Source organism: Protopterus annectens, chromosome 8.part0, assembly GCF_019279795.1.
Source record: "Protopterus annectens isolate FY-2018-M chromosome 8.part0, PAN1.0, whole genome shotgun sequence".
NCBI classification, from domain to species: Eukaryota; Metazoa; Chordata; order Ceratodontiformes; family Protopteridae; genus Protopterus; species Protopterus annectens.
Window position 1 is genome coordinate 1,561,629,496 of NC_056741.1, and position 21,129 is coordinate 1,561,650,624.

General features: G+C 38.4%; 1 protein-coding gene across 1 annotated transcript in view; it reads left to right on the plus strand.

The window, feature by feature from the left end:
- Window positions 1–21,129, plus strand: part of LOC122809546 (neurogenic locus notch homolog protein 1-like) — a 2,715,638-nt gene that overhangs the window by 2,641,301 nt on the left and 53,208 nt on the right. Inside the window, exon 21 of the mRNA XM_044081127.1 lies at window positions 12,304–12,438. Coding sequence (XP_043937062.1) covers window positions 12,304–12,438 — 135 coding nt within the window. The remainder of the gene's footprint in view (window positions 1–12,303; window positions 12,439–21,129) is intronic.

Genomic DNA, 21,129 nt, shown 5'->3' on the forward strand with positions numbered 1-21,129 from the left:
GGAGGAGACAGAGATGAGCTTGGATAAGGCCGTATTCTCCATTAATTTCTGCACGTGTCGGAGAGGGGCCTGCGAAGGAATCAACCTCAACAGGACAACAGTTCAACACAAGTCTGTGGAACCGGTGATCGAACTTTAACTGAAGAGCTGGGCCGATGACCTGGGATTCCTTCAAGGATTTGGATGTCTGGTCTGATGCATCCAGAGCCTCTTGAAAAGTAGGTTTTAGAAGACCCTCTGTCATGACCCTTCCACTGAAAGAATGACATATTGAGCAGTCTTCTTGCAGATGGAGAGGGCCAAGACAGGGAACTATGATTATCAGTCACCGACATCTTCTGCCCACATTGCCAGACTTAGCTTTCTCAGACATGTCACAATTTTAGGTACAGTTAACAGAGAAAAAATTAGTATTATGTCAAGTCCAGTAATTTTGTCTAATCCAGAAACTTATGTCAAATCCTGTAAAAAGTCAATCCAGTAGTCAATCCAGTAAAAAAACTCTAATAAAGTATATAAAGGACTTTATATGGAACAAACACTAACAACACACACACACAGTCACTTAAGACAATTTTTATAGAAAAAACTTTGAAGAAATATAAGAAAAATATATATCTTTTAGCTTAAGGTTGCTCGAGCTCATCAAACTGCAAACTAGATCTGAGGTAAAGGCAGAGGGGATTGTGGGAGTTAGGTTGGTCTCGAGCTTCTTCTCGATGCAGAGCTTGCAAGGGCCGACATGGAGCCGAGGATAGATTGAACACTCTCACATCATGTTTTTACTATGGGGAGGATTTATCACACTTCATTGCAGCCATCATTTAGGACCTCAATTTATTGTCTTTGTAGCTTTTGAAAAAGAGTGAGAAAAATGTGTTATGCCATCTTCCACTTTCAGTCGAGGCAAGGATTTTCACTAACAGATGAAATGAAACACATAACTCCATCTGTGTTAATCATATCAAAACAGTGTGATTAAAGCCTAATAATAAGCAGGGATTAAAATTCAGTGTTTTTATTGCTGCTGAAGGATGATTTGATCATTTTTTTGTCGTCTTTGGAGGTATGTCTATTTGTATCAGCTTTATTCACCTCTTTCCTTTGTTTTACCCATCATGTATTTCTTCCCATCACAATGTTACGATCAAAATCTACAAGTAGGTCTCTTCATAATGCATTGTTTTCTAAACTTGTTCTCCTCCTCCGCTTCACATACACTTCAATTGACTCCACATCCTTATTAAATTTCAGATGTGGTTTACAACTGTAAGTATATTTTCATATTTTGTCACTGATAACTTTTTTATATAATGTAATTTATAAATAGTATTCCTAAGCCTTATAGCACTAAACCATCTTTACACAGGGCTATCCCCATGTACTATTTTAGAAACAGTTACTAAAATATACTGCATATCTTTTTTAGTAAGAGAAGAGATTTGTTTAAGTTGTCCAAAGGCACTGGCAATCTCCCAACAGTCCTTGACCTCAGTGCTATACACCCCAACTCCCACTAGTTGCATCCCTATTTTCCTACAACAACTTGCTATAAATGGACATTCTCCATTCAGTGGTTTCTCTGGCCATTGGCGTTCTTATGGAAGTGCTTGGAGTCAGTGGCATTGGTTTGGATAACATAATTTCTTCTTAACTCCTGACATTACCCAATTGGTCACGGATGTAGCATGTGGCAGTTCTACAGGACTTTCTGTACACACCTGCCTTTTGGATTAAGGCATCCTGCTATATCCATAAACATCAGGTGACCCGATTTAGTCTGCTACCATAGTTTAGCATCTTCCATTCACTCATAGACAGCCTTTTGCCAAAAGACATCAAGTCATCCTTCATCCCCCAGTATGACTGTCCAATAACCTATATCAGTTCTTGAAATGGGCCAGTTACAGTGTATTGTAACCATTTGCTGCATCAGATGCCACACAGTTGTATAATCCTGCATTTTTGATAATAATGATGAAAGGGAGCTGACTTCTTTCTTAAGAAAAGTTAAATACTATGTACCTGCACAGTTGAGGATCACTTTGATCTCTACTGATCATCCATCTTCCCAGAATCCCTGTTCTACTGCAGTACAGAATTCTCACCTAGAGATATAAGAAACATTTAAATTCTGAGGAAGTATTACACAGAGAAAGCTAATAGATAGTTAATGCCCTCAGATTAATCCATGAGGTACAGGAATAGTTAAAAGGTATAGCCCACCTTTCCTTACTCATCTTCATTGTGAAAAGGTTTTGAATCATTGTGATAATATGGGCAAGTGTCAGCACAGCCAGCTGGAGTTTTGCAAACAATGATATGTCGTTTGAATATCAAACTGCTTTATAGAAGATGCTTGTGTTACAAATGTATTAGAACTGTATGTCATTTGTATATCAAACCGATTTTGTACAGATGCTTGAGCTGAAATGTATCTGTGAGCTTTGCTTGTGTTGAAATGTATCAACAGTGCATGCACCCTGCTGAAATGAAGAGAAATGTACATGTATTATTGTAGCTGAATTAAATGTATATGTTTTAATAAAGAATACGGGCACAACAGAGGTTAACTTTATGGAAAATAAGGGAAAGTGTAAATGAGCTGTTAAACCTTTAAAAGGCATCCCACAGTGCTAAATATGACTGGAGACGATGGGTCTGTGGAAGAGCCTTTGCCCATTGCTCAATCAAAAGAGACGAGGCCCCAGACACTGCCAATAACATTTGGATTTGTATTGTGGCCGTCTATGCTAACTTCCTGTCTCAGCTTCAAAAGAACCTAGACTCAGGTGACCAGATGAGGTAATTCTGCCAGCCCTCTTGGAAACCATGTGTTAGATATTAAAAAGAGAAATCTCGGAGTTTCCAGTATTCTGTTTGGGAAGACTGACTAGAAAGACCCTCACCCACAGCTTCTTGCATTGGAGTAGTAAGTAACTTAACTTGAGAACAGTAAAATTCTCTTAGATTCAGTCAGGAATATAGTAGTTAGCTTAGACAGTGTTTTTCTTTATTTGTATGGATCTGTCCACCAATGTTAATTTCAATATTTTCTCTGATTTGAATTCTGCAGTTTACTGTGAATATATATTCAGTATTTTCATGCTCTTTTATTATTTATTATTAAATATATTTAAAACTTTTATTGTGGCTGGTCCTTGTAGAAAGTATTTAACCTTGGAAGTGCTTATATTTATTTGCTGATGCTGTGTGGGCCACTCCAGAAGGCCTAGCCATCTTGGTGAACTAATACCATTTGTATTAGTATTAATATTACACAGTAAAATTGATACCCTTTCTAAGAGCCTTACAGTAACTGACTGGTGGCAGTGATAACTACCTTATAGTCTGGTTGAGCAGCTAATCTGTGAAAGCCTTTCCCAGGTGTCAGAGGACTTACAACCCCATCTGGAGTTAAAGAGACTTGAACTGAAGGCCAAATGGTTGGAATTAGAATCAGCAGAACAAATGTGGCATTTAGAGGCTGAAGAAAAAGAGAGCGAGACATCTGAAAGCTGAAGAAATTTAGAGGCAGAGGCAACATGAAAAGGAAATGCTGTCTCTTCACCAGGGTCATAGAGGTAATGGGGAAGGGAGCAACTGTACCCCAGAAGCAATAAAGGTCAGTAAATTTCTTCCTCAGTACTAAGAAAGTGATAATTTTGATAGTTTTATTCATATGTTTGAAAGACTATGCAAACAGTATAATGTTGACCAAGGCTCTGGATACAGTTCTTTACCCCCTTACTCCATGGTAAAGCTGTAACTGTTGCTTCTAAATTGTCTGATACTGATTGTTTAGATTATGAAAAAGTGGAGCACTGTTAATTACAATGTTTTACGTTAACACTTGAAGCTTACAGAAAAAAAGTTTCTTGAGCATAGACACAAGGCAGATGAAGGTGTATGTGATTATATTGCTAAACTATGCCTTATTTTCATAGGTGGGTGAGTGGATGTCAAGTCACCACTTTTCAAGGTCTGGCAGACCTTTTGGTGAGGGAACAAGCCCTTAGCATTCTGCCTGAGGACAAGAGAATCTCGTTGGCAGGCAGGGAATGCAACTCTGCAGCAGGGCATCACTGCACAGAAATGGGATACACAGTACTGCACATAGATATAAGGGAACCCATGGTGGGCAGCCTAAACCGCAGCAACAGAGTCCACTGGTAAAGGGAAAGCCACTAGTTCAGGTACATGGCTGGGATCAAGAGATAAATGTTTTAAATGTAACCAGTGGGGCCATGTAACATATAGATGTCCACAGAGGGAAGGTGGGGAACAAAAGATGGGGAAGCCAGCAAGTGGGAATAACAGAATGCCAGTGTTAAGTTGCCTGGAGACCACAGGGGTACTAAACTACCAGCAGAGTTGCTATCCAATCTTGGTAGATGGAAAACAGGCCACTGCCAAGAGAGAGAGAGCCTCTGATATAACCATTGTGAAGCCTGCAGTGGTTAAAGAGGAGCAGTACTTGTTTGGACAGTCCACTCCAGTCAGAGATTTAGGAGGGATCCCATTCCAAATGCCTTTGGCCAGAGTTCACCTTGACTGGAAGGGTGGAAAAGGAAACAAGCAAGTAGGTGGATTTGAGGATATCCCTGCAGATGTCCTGATAGGGAATGATTTTGATAATGCAGTTTCTTGTGTGTATGCAGTGACAAATAGTTAGGCTTAGAGACAGGCATGTGAATCTGGTAGCCTGGGGGAGACCCAGACCGACTGGAAATAGCTACTTTAGCAAGGGACCTACCCTGTAGCAGTGGGACTGAAGGTGAGCCACAGCTGCTGGTGGTTACTGATGTTTCCTTGGACAGAGAGACTGTAAGGGCAGGGGTAACTAGTAGTACCCAGGCTGACAGTGAGGCACCACTGTCAGAGGATACTATACTTCCTGTGGAGGGGGAGCTGGGAAGAGAGAGTTGAGACAGGCTCAGCTCTCAGACACTACCTTACAAGACTTGAGGGAGGTAGCTAGGGAGGCACCTGATTCTCAAGGAAAAGGGGATTCCATATACTGGAACAAAGGGTTACTGTATAGAGAGTGGAAGCCTGATGGGAAGGGCTACAAGGTGAGATAATACAGCAGCTGGTAGGGCCCGGATCCTACTATCTGGCGCTTCTAGCCATAGCCCATGACATTCCCTTTGCAGGTCATATGGGCATAAAGCATAGCAACAGACATATTATGCAGAACTTTTATTGGCCTGGGATTGCCAGGGATGTAACAACGTACTGCAGGACCTGTGAGTAGTGCCAAAAAGTAAGCAAGACAGGATACATGGTCAAAGCTCCATTGATGCCTTTGCATGTGATAGAAGAGCCATTTCATAGGGTAGCTATGGATATTGTGGGGCCTCTGAGTACCCAAAGTTTCACAGGGAAGAAGTATATCCTAGTGGTAGTAGATTATGCTACTAGATAGCTTGAGGCAGTGGCTCTGTCCTCCATCGAGGCAGAGAAGATGGCAACTGCTTTGCTAGAGATTTTCAGCAGGGTAGGTTTCCCAAGAATAACACTTACTGACAGAGGTGCCAGTTACATGTCAGATCTGCTGGCTTGTCTGTGGGAGCAATGTGGGGTGAAGCACCTAAAGACAACACCTTACCACCCCAGACTAATGGTCTTGTGGAGAGGTTAAACTCTACGCTAAAGACCATGGTACGGGCATTTGCATACCAGTTTAAAAGGGAGTGGGACAAATATTTGCCCCATCTACTGTTTGCTTACATAGAGGTACCCTAAGAATTCCGTTTTTTCACCCTTTGAGTTGCTGTATGGACAGGCAGGTGAGTGTGAATCCCACAAGGAGTCTGTTGTGGCAAATGTCCTACACATCAGGACAAGGCTTAGGGAGCTCATGGGCTTGGCCCAGGAGAACCTGGCAGGAGCCCAACAGCAGAAAAAGGTCTGGTATAACAGGAATGCTTGAGCCAGAGAGTATGCTGTGGGACAGCAGGTGATGGTGCACATTCCTGTCATACACAATAAGCTGCAGGCAGCTTGGGAGGGGACCCTTCAAGGTAGTAAGGAAGGTCAGTGATGTTAACTACATGGTAGAACTGCTAGGCAGGAGGCAGGGGCACAAATTGTACCATGTTAATATGATGAAGCCTTACCATGATAAGGAGGCCCTTGTGCTGTTTATTTGCAGTGGGTGGCAGGAGGAGTCTGAGGGGTATCTGGTGACTGATCTCCTCAGTGAGGCTCAGACTGACACCTCAGTGTAAGGGGTAGCAATGTCCCAGTGACTATCCCCTTCCCAGGTTCGAGAAATCTGAGTGGTGTTACAGGAGTGTGGGGACATGTTCATTGGGAAACCAGGGTGCACCCACTTGGTGCAGTACCTTGTGGATAAAGGGCCCCAAAGACGTATAAAGCATGCCCCTTACAGGGTGCCTGAGCGAGTCAGACAGACTCTGAGAGAAGAGAATAGGAGATGTTGGAACTGGGAGTAATCCAGGAGTCCAGCAGTTCATGGCTTCCCCAGTGGTGCTGGTACCAAAGAAGAATGGCAGCACCAGGTTGTGTGTGGACTACAGGAAACCAAATAGTCACACAGATGCTTACCCCATGCCTAGGACAAATGAAGTCCTAAAGCAGCTGCGTGGGGCTAAGTATCTGACCACTACTGATCTTATCAAGGGCTCCTGGCAGGTGCCCTTGACTCTCAACACTATAGAGAGGGGTCAGCCTTTTTGACTCCTTTCAACTTGTATGAGTTCACAAAGATGCCCTTGGTGTTGAAAAATGCCCCAGTGACTTTCCAGAGGCTGGCAGTTTGTATCCTAGCAGGAGCAGGACATTATGCTTTTACTTACCTAGATGATATTAAACACAATACTGGCTTACGGAATACAGAAAGAGTCATATTTAATGTTAAGCGCTTTTCATTTACTGCATTAGTAAACTTCAGACAAAATCAGTATGACAAATTCACAACAGTTAAATAGTTTAAAATTTGGCGCCCTTTTTCTGAAACAGGAAATGATACCACAAACCTAAAGATTATGCTACTTCCCCCATTGCATGTACAATTATTCATGAGTAAATGAATATTCATGTATATTACTAAACATTCCAAATAAACCAAGTACAAACAATATATATATATATATAACTGTAGAAATTAAAAATTATTATAACGTGGCTAAGATATTAAATTGTGTATACATTTATATAAATAAAATATAAATTTTAAACAAAACGTATTACCATTGCCAAAGCAACTTTATCTACTTAAAGCTTTCAATTTTAAGATGCTGTTAATATTGCAAAGATTATTAAGTCCAGGCCATGCATAAGAATGAAACGTGAGCTGCCATATCAGCTCTGCCTTTTCCAATTGTAGTTCCCAGGTGCCACCTCTATGATTACTAAGCACTTGCTGCAATATTGCAAATCTAAAATAATGATCATGCTGTTCATGCACATGTTTAGCTAGTGCATTATTTAACTGATCTTTCCTTATTGCATACATGTGCTCATAAAATATTTCCTTGAGAGACCTGGTGTTTTTCCTATATAAAATGTTGGGCAGATTTGACATACTGCCAGATATATTACCCCCTTAGAATTACAATTAAATTTGCCCTTGATATATTATCTGCCCTTAATCTGTATGCATTGGCCTTGATGTATGTGTCTACAATAATTGCACATTCCACATTTATTCATAATACCTACTGATTTATTGGCCATACAGCTTGTCCTGCCATTCTCCAAAAGATTTTTAAAATTACTTGCTCTCCTTGCCACCATTTTGAAACCATGACACAATTTTGTTCTAATACTCAAATCATCCATGTAATTCTAAGGGGGTAATATATCTGGCAGTATGTCAAATCTTCCCAACATTTTATATAGGAAAAACCACCAGGTCTCTCAAGGAAATAATTTATGAGCACATGTATGCAATAAGGAAAGATCAGTTAAATAATGCACTAGCTAAACATGTGCATGAACAGCATGATCATTATTTTAGATTTGTAATATTGCAGCAAGTGCTTAGTAATCATAGAGGTGGTCCCTGGGAACTACAACTGGAAAAGGCAGAGCTGATATGGCAGCTCACGTTTCATTCTTATGCATGGCTTGGACTTAATGATCTTTGCAGTATTAACAGCATTTTAAAAGTGAAAGCTTTAAGTAGATAAAGGTTGCTTTGGCAATGACAACAAGTTCTGCTTAAAAAGGAATATTTTATTTATATAAATGTATACACAATTTAATATCTTAGGCACTTTATAATCATTTTTAATTTATACAGTTGTATATATTGTTTGTATTTGGTGTATTTGGAATGTTTAGTAATATACATGAATATTCATTTACCCATGAATAATGGTACATGCAATGGTGGAAGTAGCATAATCTTTAGGTTTGTGATGTCATTTCCTGTTTTAGAAAAAGGGTGCCAAATTTTAAACTATTTAACTGTTGTGAATTTGTTATACTGATTTTGTCTGATGAAGTTTACTAATGCAGTAAATGAAAAGCACTTAACATTAGATACAACTCTTTCTTTATTCCATAAGCCAGTATTGTGTTTGCTTTATAGTAGTTTGTGTATTTCATTTTGTTTTTTACCTAGATAATATTGCCATCTACAGCCATTCCTGGCAAGAGCACCTCCAGCATGTCACAGAGGTGCTGGGCAGACTGCAGAGGGCAGGGTTGACCATTATGCCCAGTAAGTGTTGGTTGGGTATGCCAGAGGTCTCCTACCAAAAGGAGGCCATTCAGGCTTGGTCTGCCCCTATTACCAAAAAGCAGGTGAGAGCATTCTTAGGGAGTGCGGGGTACTATAGAAAGTTTGTCCTCAACTATAGTACTATAGCAGCTCCCCTCACAGACCTGACAATGAAAAACAGGCCAGATAAGGTAGTGTGGATCCTAGCATGTGAGCAGGCATTTTAGAGGCTTACAGGAGCTTTGGGAGGACCCCCTGTGTACCCAGTCCAGATTACAGCAAAGAATTTGTTGGACAGGTGGATGCTTCAAACCATGGGGTGGGGGCTATACTTAGCCAGGTTTCCTCAGAGGGAGAAGAGCAGCCTGTTGTGTACATCAGCTGTAGACTCCAACCTAGGGAGGAATGTTATGCAGCTGTAAAAAATGAATATCTGGTCATAGCATGGGCATTGCCGAAACTTCAGCCTTATCTGCATGGAAGGAAATTCACTGTAGTTACAGACCACAATCCCTTAACATGTCTCCACAGAGCCAGCCTGCAAAATGCCAAGATATTAAGGTGGAGCCTTAGGATTGCAGGCCTATGACATGACAGTACAACACAGCAGTGAGGTCAGCAATCCCAACACAGATGGACTCTCAAGACAGGGAATGGGATAACATATTCCCAGATAGGATCATTTCTCTCAAGCCACGTTTCTCAAGGGCCACTTGAAAAAATAGTTTATGTCTTCGGGGGGGGGGGCGGATGTGATGATATGGGCAAGTGTCAACATAGCTACCTGGAGTTTTGTAAAGTATGATATGTTGTTTGAATATCAAACTTATTTATACAAGATGCTTGTGTTACAAATGTATTAAAACTGTATGTCATTTGTATATCAAACTAATTTTGTACAGATGCTTGTGCTGAAAATGTATTTATGAACATTACTTGTGTTGAAATGTATCAACAGTATACCCTGCTGAAATGAAGAGAAATGTGCATGTATTATTGTAGCTGAATTAAATGTATATGTTTTAACAGAGGATACTGGCACAGCAGAGGTTAACTTTAAGAAAAATAAGGGAAATGTAAATGAGCTGTTAAACCCTTAAAAGGCACACCACAATAATAAATATGACCAGAGTCACTGGGTCTAGGGAAGAGCCTTTGTCCACTAGCTCAGTGAAAAGAGGGGTGGCCCCAGACACTGCCGTAAACATTTGGATGTGTACTATGGTCACCTATGCTAACTTCCTGTCTCAGCTTCAAAGGGGAATGCTGTGACAACCTGGAGTGGTAATTTTGCCAGCCATCTTGGAAACTATATTTTAAATATTAAAAAAAGAAATCTCAGAGTATTGAGTATTCTTTTTGGGAAACCTGACTAGAAAGACCCTCACCCACAGCCTCTTGCCTTGCAGTAGTAAGTAACGTAACTAGGGAACAGTAAAATTCTCTCTGTGGTTTACTGTGAATATATATTCAGTATTTCCATGCTCTTTTTATTATTTATTATTAAATATATTTAAAACTTTTATTGTGGCTGTTCCTTGTAGAAAGTATCTAACCTTGGAGAGTGCTTATAGCTATTTGGGGACACTGTATGGGCCACTCCAGAAGGCCTAGCTGTCTTGGTAAACTACTACTATTTGTATTGGTATTAATATTACACATTATAATTGGATACCCTTTGTAAGAGCTTTACAGTAAATGACTGGTGGCAGTGATAACTACTTTATAGTCTGGGCAAAGCTGGTAGATAGTCTGTGAAAGGCTTTCCCAGGTGTGTGTGTGTGTGTGTGTGTGTGTGTGTGTGTGTGTGTGTGTGAAAATTAAAATCTTAAATAGTGTGTCAGATACTTGGGGCAGGGACACGAAGCACTGGGTTTACAGATAGGGTACTGGAGGACTTGCCTTGGACAGTCGGCTGAGGACCTAACCCTGCAGCTGTATCAGTGGGGAGACTTATTGCGGATCTGGCTGGAGACAGATAAAGACACATCCAGACCCCATGCTGAGTGTGTTTCCTCTGCGCTCTCAAGGGAAATTGTATTTGATGCAGAGAGGCCTGCATCTGGAAATACTGAGTGTATCCATTTGTATTCCAAGTGCACGTCCCTCTCCAGTGTCAGTGGTGAGGATTCAGGCTCCTTGATTACTGGCCCAGCATGGGGACAAAATATATTGGTGGCCAACACATATTGGTAGCAGTTTTGGGCATCACAATTGTGTGACACTTATCTGCTGTCTGTGGTATAGAGTGCAAGACCTGCCTGATAAAGCTATTTATTTTTATTAAATAATTTTGACTCAGATAAGAAATTACCTGATTTTATTTTTATTAAATAATTTTGCCTCAGATAAGAAATTACCTGATTTTTTTAATGAAGTAATTAATAAACAGTTTTCAGCAAGTATATTTTTCTTATCAATCTTATTGTGTGTTACTGAACAAAATGCATCTATCTCACAGTCATGAATGAACAGAATGAGAAGAACAAAATAAATTCCAAACTAGCTTACCCTATTTTCTTAATTGACATGGTCTTTATTTATTTATTTTTTATTTATTTATTACATTTGTTTACCGGGTAGTGTCTGACTGGACCAGGGGCTCGTTTTCAGCTGAGACCCAGGGAGAAAAGTTCCACAGTATTACAAAAGCAACAATATTTCAAAGAATATTTCAAAGAATGCAATACAGGCAATAGTACAGTACAATGTAACAACATGCAATCTTAATAGTGCAATGCAATCTAAAGAGTAATACAAGAAATAGTACAGAAACAAGCAATAGGGCAATACAAGTATTGGAATAACTTCTATACTCAGGCAAAACTGATATCAGAAGAATAGGAGATTTGCTGAGAACTGTAATAGCTGTGGGTTAATAATTATCCAGGTGAGTAAAATAAGTATTCTAATTTTCATTGTCTCTTACTGCTTTAGAACATCCATTAGAACATTGTTTACTGTACATTATAGTGTGCAGTGACTGTATGATAGGATTTAAAAAACTACAGCTGTGATAAAGTATTGCTGTATCTTTGAATTTCATGTTACTCTCTGTCATACTCTGCTTCTATTACAAATTAATTCATTATTTTCCTTATGTCATCATATCAGCTTATCAGTACTTATGAGTCACTGAGGAGCCATTCCTACACTAAGGCAGTTGGAAAAGGACATACAAATTGGAATCAGTCATGCAAGAAACCAGCCCAGTGTAGGACACATTCTCTCACTCAGACCCCCCCTCCCCCCACATACGTAGTCTGCAGAATTTCCATTTCTGTTATTGGCATGCCTTTGGGCTATAGCATGTAAATGGAGACTGTACCAAAACCACATGGGTACACAAAGACGATATGCAGACTGCATAAACAGCAGCCCTGTCATAAGCTGAAGAGGAGACTTATGTTCTGTGAGGCAGCAATTCAGCTACTGCACCACTGTGCCATTAAACTACTCTTCTAAAGTAAATAAATTTGTATTCATAGATTGATACCTTTTAACATGAATGTTGTGATGGCTAGGACATAGACTAAGAAACATGAGTTGCTGAATTCTAATACTTAGATTTCAAGGGTTCATTAATTTTGTGTTTTCTGCCTTTAAAGATACGTGCACAGTCTTATTGTCAAGAATGTCCAAGTGGAAGCTTCTGCAATGAAACAGGACTTATGCGACCATTTATCTGTCCAGCTGGACACTATTGCCCTCTTGGAGGTACCCTACCTATGCCATGTCCAGTGGTAAGTTTAGGACTAAAAGAAAATGCCATATGTTGCTTGTACTCATATCAAATTTACTTAGTTTTTTTTTCAGAAGGTATCTTAGTTGAAAATATGTGACTATGTTTTATTGTGCATTGCTTGCTTTCTTTGTCATTCTGTCTTACAAAAGACATCTTTCTTTAGTTGTTGTTTAAAATCAGAATTGGTGTATATGGAAAATTCTGAGCGCCATCCAGGGAGATAATTGAAAATTCTTACTAATGTGTAATTAATGCTTGTAATCAATACTCTTCATATTCTTTATTGCTTGTCAGCCAAAATAAAGATTCTATCTATGTGTTCTATTGTTATGGCCTTAAAAATAAAAGGGTCTATCATAGCAAAGAGCTCCACAGTGCCATCAGAAAGCAATGTAGCTACTACATCACTTTTGTGCATTTGAGTGAAACATTGGACAACTTCTATGTTATGATTTATATTTCCTGTATAAGCTAAGTTAGACTGTGGCCCTCTTCAAAATTCAGTTAATATCTTAAGCTCTTATATCTCTAAATTACATTGATAATGTTGAATGACATTACAATGATCAAGGAAGGTCACAAACTGTAATTCAACAAGATCATGGTACAATAGGGACTGATGTTTTCCCTCTTCCCCTCTGCAGTGTTGTCTTGGAGTTGGTAAATATAATTAGCAGGGGATGTGAAGAGTTTTAAGTTTCAACATTTTTTTTTTGATCGGTGTAATGTCTTTTGAGATTATAAAAGTATTCCCATATCTCAATATGTCTGACTATTTACACAACCTAAAATAAGTATGTGAACTATGTCAAGTTTGGACACTTAAATGTGTTAATGCTAACCTCTATAGCTTGTCCTACTATGAAATTTGTCCTTTTTTAATAGGAAAAGTAAGAGAAATTTTTTGGGAAGTGATCCAGTCAAGCATCAATCCAGTAAAAACATGTGTAACTTCATATGTAAGGGTCAAGCTACCTCACTTGCTAGCATAATGCTAGCTTATTGTGGACACCTTGCTGCTTGCAGTGAAATACTTTGTTGCACATACTCGAGCAGGTGGATGTGTCTAGCAACAGATCGTTACTACTCCTTCTAGGGAACATCTTCCAATGAATACTGATGCACCAGTTATGGAATACTAATGTACTGGTTATGTAACAGTAATGCACCTATGTCCACTGATGCTGCTCTCTGGAGCATTCAGAAAGTATGTAGCTATTCCTGAGAAGCACTTTGGGTTAAAATTATTATGTTATTAGCTGACAGAGTCTGAGGAATCCCAGTGATATGAACACAGCTGCTTGTCTTTCACAGACTTCGAACTGCATGGTTAGAGACCAGTGCAATCTAGCATGACAGGTAAAAGCTGTTATATGCTTCATTACATGATCCTATCATAAAATATGTGGTTCTACTTCTGTTTATTAAATACTGATAGTTACAAGTGTATGAAGCTGGATTTCCGTGAGCATTTTTATGCTGTTGTCACCTGCTAATGCGTGACCATCAATATTTGTCTCCACTGATGTATTTCTTATTAAAACACAACTTCAGATATGACAGCATAAAAAGTGGCAAGGAGATAGTCCCTAGGATGTAGAAAAAGCCTTAGCACTTTGTGCTAATTGCCTAATGCTGGTTGGTCAGTTAGCACAACAGTGAGGAATTCTGATTCAAAGACAGGTATAGCTGCAACAATGAGAAAGACCTCATTAGCAGTTTTTTACTATGGCTTTGAAACAAACTCTACAATGCAAGCCTTGACTGTGCTAGTGTTCTCTCTAGTGGCTTATGCACTGTGTTACCAAGGCCACCCCCCCAACATGCACACATTCAGACATCCATGTGCTTCCCGTCGCTCGTGCGCGTGTACACACACACACACACACACACACACACACATATGCTCATATTCACACTCTAAACCCTCCACCCCTCCCCAACTTCAGTGGATTTATCTTAACTGCGAATACTCCCATAGGAATGAACGGGCGACTGCCAAGCAAATCAGAAGTTGTGTGCATTTCTATGGGACAGCAAATGGCTAATTACAATCAGCCATTTACTATACGGCTTCACCCATGAGACCCCTTTCTGCACTGAGACCCCCATGAGGGGAAAATCTCAGCAGTAAAGCAGTCTATAAATCAGGCATAACACGGTATGGAAACCTTCCTGAATGACATCCACATCATGTCAGTCATTTCTGAATTCTGAACTCCAGGGAATGTTTGAAACATTTAAAATGTCATTTTTCACTTTACAGAGTTTTACTCCAATTGCAAGTGACACAAAAAATGTTTTTAGGAACTGTTTAATATTGTATGCTTTTTAAAATGACTGCTATCGAAAAAAAAACAGTACAAACATATTGTGAAGTGAAGTCAGTACATCTATCATAAACTTTTAAAAGTGGTTCAACGAATAGTACATGACTATTACAGATAATAAAATATGAGAAGTAAAATGGACTCAGAAGTTTCACATTATATTCTTTCAAGAGACTTTAACAAAGCAAGATTAGTGGAACAAACTCTGGGTTCCAGGCTTATTATATCATAGCATGGATATGCAGTAAAACATTTCATCCACCTTCAGAAGGAGGGAGAGACAGAGAGAGAAGCAGACAAAACCTTGTAAGTGAAATGTCTAAATGAGACAACATTTTGCTCTAGATGATTGTCAATAGGGAGGTAACACCCCGACCTCACATACAAAAATGAGAAAAAGGGATTGTGGGTGGATGGATGGATTTAGCTGAATAAAATGCAGTACAGAACTGTACAAAAGACTGCAACACAATTGTTTGTGCATTGAGACTGCATCTTTCCTGATGGGAGGAGTCCTGTTCCAACAGCATACCTCAAAACTGTCTAGATTTTTACAGAATATCCAGATTTTTGCCTTATGTTTTTGGTCTGTTCTCATAAAATTTGTGGTTTTCCAGCAAATCATTGAGGACTGAAATCACGAAGTGACAGACATTTTAGTTTTAGACCTCCCATCTTTGAAAAAAAGGCATGCTAATACAACCTCTTTTACTCTAACAACTTTCTAAGTTTGTAATAGCAATATTTAATTTTATCCCCCCTAATTTTAGGCATTTGCCCCCTCATTATTGTTACCTTTGTCCAGATTTCTTGTGTGAAGCATTTGAGAGATGTGTCCAACAGCTGTGATCTGTATATGTATGTTGTACCTCCAAGGTTGCTCAAACTCTAAGAAAATGAAAAAAATAAATAAATACAATTCAATAAACTAAATTTTCCCTGTTCAAGTCATGTGACTCCACATCAAATGATTGCAGCTGTGGGAATTTAAACTTTGACACAGTGAGATATCCACAACATGAGAAAGTGATCTTACAGCTGTAATGTTTTGTCATCTGACAGTAGAGCACACAATCAACAGTACTGTTTCTTAGACCACTAAACATAATCATAAAAAAGACTGAATGTGCTTCTCTTCTGTATGGGAGGAAACCGGTACATGAGACAATTACTTTTCTCAGAAGGAAACAGAATTCAAGCTACTATAGATAAGTTAACTATATAGTCTGAGCCAGAAAAATAATGTTCAGTTTGAAATTTAGATCTGCTTTACAAGCGGAGCTTGTGTCAGTAAGCATGTACTATACAAGAGCCTGATTGCTAGCTAGCAAAAAAATTGTGATTTCAGTCAAATTAGGATGTACAAACAGAAATAGCAGAGCACTTCTCATCAAGACTGAAATGGAGTAGTACATACAGTTACCTGAATTACATATGTCCCTAGGTTTGTATTTAAGCATGCAAACAACTTATTGAAGGAAAAGAGCTAAAGCAAAAATAATAAGAAAACAAATCTGTAACTTTAAGAAATACATAAATATAGATAAACTTCGAAATAGACTCTATAAATACATACAATTACAGAGGAAAGCTTAATGAGGCAGTATGAACTTATGTCAAAATGCATCCTCAAACGTATCAGTGTCTTGTTTTAAGATGATGTGTGACAACTGTGAAGTCCTTGTGCTGGGGTATGTAGATCCAGACAGACAAGGAAGATGATAAAACAAAAAGTAGTGATAGTTAACCTAGGAAGTAGCTCGGTCTCACTAACACCTGAAAAGTGACAGGTTCTGACACAAAATTTCTTAAGTCTCACAACATGAAACAACTGGGAAATGTGTTTTACATAATACATGAAGATAACTGTAATACTGAGCCAGAAATCAATATAAAATATGGAAGAAAAAAGTGCTTACTGAGTCAGTTTGCTCACTCAATATACTTTGCATGGGTGACTTCAATAACTGTGCCTAGTACCATTTCTGTATAAAAAAAAAATGTCTTTATAGCTTCATTAAGGCCACTGCTCAATGGGATATATTCTATATCTGAACTCATGTTTCTCTGTTTTACATGTTTTCTTGCTACTGCTAAGTTCTAGTCTATTGAGCTTCCCGAGAACAAGTTACACATGGTCCAATAACTCATCCAGACTGAAGAAAGCAAATTCCAAACAGCTTTATTTATCCAGAAACCAAAAACAGTTACAATTATATACACTTTTAAAATAGTTTTAAAGTCTATATCATTTTATCAGTTTTTTTGATTTCTGGATAAATAAAACTGTTCAGAATTTGGTTTCTTCAGTTTGGAAGAGTTCTTGGACCATAAGTAGCTTGTTCTTGGAGTTCGGAACTTTGTTTTTTTCTCTACTGAGCTTCCCCACAGCCAAGTTGCATACGGAGAGAGAGTAAAAAAACTCTAAGACTTGGTTGATCAGTGCAAAGACCTGATTGGAGTCATTGGCAAGTTAAAGGGATACTTAGTTAAGACACATACAGGTGAGCATTTAACACCTGTGGCTCAGCCAAATAGGTATTTTCTCTTCCTTTTATGTGACCAAAATAAAGAAAGAATTATTAAGCTGTTTAGAACTAGATATAGTTACTGTGTCAGGACTATCGCTGTAGAGTCAAGGTACAAAGCAATGAACTCATCTAAAGTTAGAATATACTGGAGATGAGAGCAACCAATGAGGTGATAATGGAGTGGTGATACCACAGATCAGTTGTTGGTGAAGAGGTAAATAAACTGAATGTTCCAAAATGTTTTTGAACTAGACCTTAATTCAGGGTATCACAAGCTAGAGCTCTATCTTGACAATAGAAGCATAAACACTTTTTTCTCAATGCACTAATGCTAATGAGATATAAAAGGCTAATATTTTGACTACAGATATGCTTCGACATATAATCCAGCAAATCATTTCAGGAATCAGAAATACTAAAAGGAATGTGATAGTTTCATCTTTTCTGTTCTCCACATATAGAACAATGAAATGTTCTACTTAGGATGAAACAGAACCTAGTACTAAGGAAATAAAAATGTACTTTTAACAAAACAGTTATTTGAATTTATGGGCTTACCTTTAAAGAAAAGAGTATTTTCCCTTGATTCCATAAAGGTAAATACAATCTGAGATATAGTACTACTCACTATAAGCTGAGAAGAAAGGAATCCTCTGGAAAAGGCAAATTAGAAAAAGTTTGAAAGAATTCATACATAAAGAGTCAAAGATCACTTGCTGCTGCAATATTTTTTAAATTATTCAATAGATAAATAATACCTTCTTTGATAAAAGAGTTGTTTAAAGTGAAACTTCCAAGACTGTGACACACTAATCAACAGCTTTATTTTAGCTCTCCCAGTAAGAACCAAAACTGAGAAATAAGAGCCAGTAATTGTATAATCTTGAGTGAAGTTCAATCATAAGTTAAGTACACTCCATGGGTGCCAGAAAAGAAGAAATTTATAGAATCTGAAAGTAAATCAACCAGAAAAGTTGAAGAGGAGACACTATCTGGGAAGAATCTGGCAGCTGTTCAGCAAAAAGTAGTTCAAGCTTTAGCTTTGGTGCAAGAGATGGCTTCCAGTAATTTAGTGGGAAGCAAAATCAAATGCACTCAGAGGTGATTAAAATGAAACAATGAAAAAGTATGTCAGCCCAAATAACAAAAGGCTAGAGAAAAAAAAACAGAAGAAGCTTTAACTAGCTATTCAAACGAGCTGATAAAACTGCAAAAATCAGGGACTGAAATGAAGGAAAGGGGGCTGAAAATGAGACTTCTCAAGAAAAGCTGTTTCAAAAAATGGTACAGTTAGAAGACAGTGTGTGTAGAGAAAAGCATGACATTTTCTGCTGTAGCAGAGAAATTATAAGGACCTGACTATTAATTTTATGAAAGCACAAATAAGCACCTGGACTGGTATTCCACAGTGAGATTTGTTAATTGAAAGGGCATACCGAGTGCATGCTCCAAATCTGGCCCTAAGGAAGCAGTCAAGACATGTAGTAGTAAAGATGAAATCATGTCAGCAGAAAGAGTTGACCCTGACAAAACTGTGGAACAATTGAAAAGTATTAAAAATTAGAGTCAGCAAAGTGTTTGTGGAAAATAACTATTCAATGTACACCAATCAGAAGAGAATTAACTATATCCCAGCAATTAGGGAGTGTCAAGAGGCAGGTGTGAGATTCAAGCTGTTGTATTTAGCTGTCTTCAGAATATCTTTCCTTGAGAATTAAACATTTTTTGATGCAGAACACGCTAAGGAAAGTTTATCCAACAAAGAAGTGAACCAGCAAACAGAAGGAGACTCTGCTTCCCATTCTTCTGACAATGAAGCTTGTAGAGAGACTTTGCCATTGAAACTATTTTCAATGTTCTAAAGGAAAATGCTTACGAGACAGAAAAAAACATACAAGTGGACAGGAAGAATCAGAAGAGCCTTAAACTTTAACAGCAGTCTGGTGTTGGAAAATGGAGAGAGGAAGAAGACCAGCAACACTTAAATTAGTGGATAAAATGGAGACTATAAATCATCAATCATATTTGTAAAATATGGCTTTGCAAGGAAAAGTGTCTGAGAAAAACTGGGCTTCTGTTGGCTTTGTTAAACTTGTGGGTGGACTGAAAAGTACATTTCCCACTTTATATCATTACTGTTTAGGAGGACACTTAAAGAGGGAAAATAACAATTTTAGTTCTTATTACTTGTTTAAAACATAAGTTCATAAGTTGGTACTAGGCTATCAGCCCTAGGGCCTATACAAGCCTAGCCATAACAATTCTCTGGATATTTCTTCCCACATTATTTATTTCGTTGGACCCCTGTCTAGCATGGTGACTGACATGATCCCCGGGGTGAATTTCCTATCTCCCATCCAATCGTCAAGGTTCCTTTTGAAGAGGGCCAAGGAGGCACTCTGCTTGACATGTATGGGCAGTCTATTCCAGAGTATGAGGAGTCTCTGGGTCAGGAACCTATCCCTCCAGCATGTTTTGTTCATTGTGATGACAAGGTTTAGATACCTGGAGCATGTGGCTTTGAGGGATTGGGATTTCTTTAAGTGGAGCATGTCCAACAGCTCAGGGTTTGACATAGCCTTGTATGCTAAGCAGAGATCGCCTCTGAGTAGACGATATGCCACAGAGTATAGCTGGAGTTTTTTTAGATGGTCAGCATAGGGCATCTACTTTAGGCCTGTGATTCTTTTAGTGAGGTATTTCTGTGGCCTTTCCAGCATTTCATGATATAGACTGTGTGTTACATATAGTAAAGCAGTTTTGTGTAACATGTAGTCCGAGATATTTTAAATGTGACTGTTGTATGTGTTAAATATATAAAGCATAACGTACGTTTTTAAGCATAAGGAATATAGGCATTATAATATAACAAGAGAAGAAAGACTAAACAAAAACAAGTTTAATGTTAATGTGCTGTGATCTTGGGCTGGTGGGTGAGATGTAAAACTGCACTGATTATATTACATGTAGAATTAAGATATTTGATTTTTACAAGCGTAAATGTCTAGATTGATGCTCTTGGCTTAGGCTATGGTTAAGTGGTTTTTGTAAGCGGCTAGACTTGAAGGATGGGACAGAATGGCAAAAGCCATGAAAGATACTATGTTTCTTGCATCTGCAAATATACTGGTTTGTTTTTTCCCAGTGGGAGTCAAGAAGTGTGCAGCTGAAGGCAGTTGTACATTCTGTTCTGAGTGAATTTTACAAAGATTCATTGCTTACTACTTCTACATGTAGACAAGCTGTCTGCTGGTGCAAGCAGTTAACCCTGAAAGCTCTGAACATTCTTTGCTGAGGAAAATTAAAAATTTAAAGGTAGAATGGCTACCAGTTTAGTGAAAAATAAAGTTTGAAATTATTGAAAGTGAATAAGAGACAGCCTCTCTAGCAGCCTTAACATGTTGATGCTTATAACAGTGTACAAGTTAAAAGATAGCCATTGAACTTTTTCTTAGGGCTAAAAGTTTGCTTTCCAAAGGCATATACACTTTTGCATATCTAGGAGTTGAACAGAGATCAGTAAAAAACAGACAGCAATTGACATAAGTGGGAACAACATAGTAGGTGCAGCTGTTGATCTGGGGCAGTTGTTTCTATCTGGAGGGTTAAAACTTCATTTTTTGAAGATGCATATTATTTTATGTGTTTCTTCCAAGTTAGTACAGGAAGGGGTGTTCTGAATGTATTTTGTTTTTTGCTTGAGGGTTTTCATTAAAACAAAAAGTTTTGAAAAATGAGATATGTTCAAGCAAAGATGAAAAGAAATAAATGCATAAAAAATAAGCCTGCCAAACATCAGTATGCCTGTATAACACAAAAGTTGCAAAT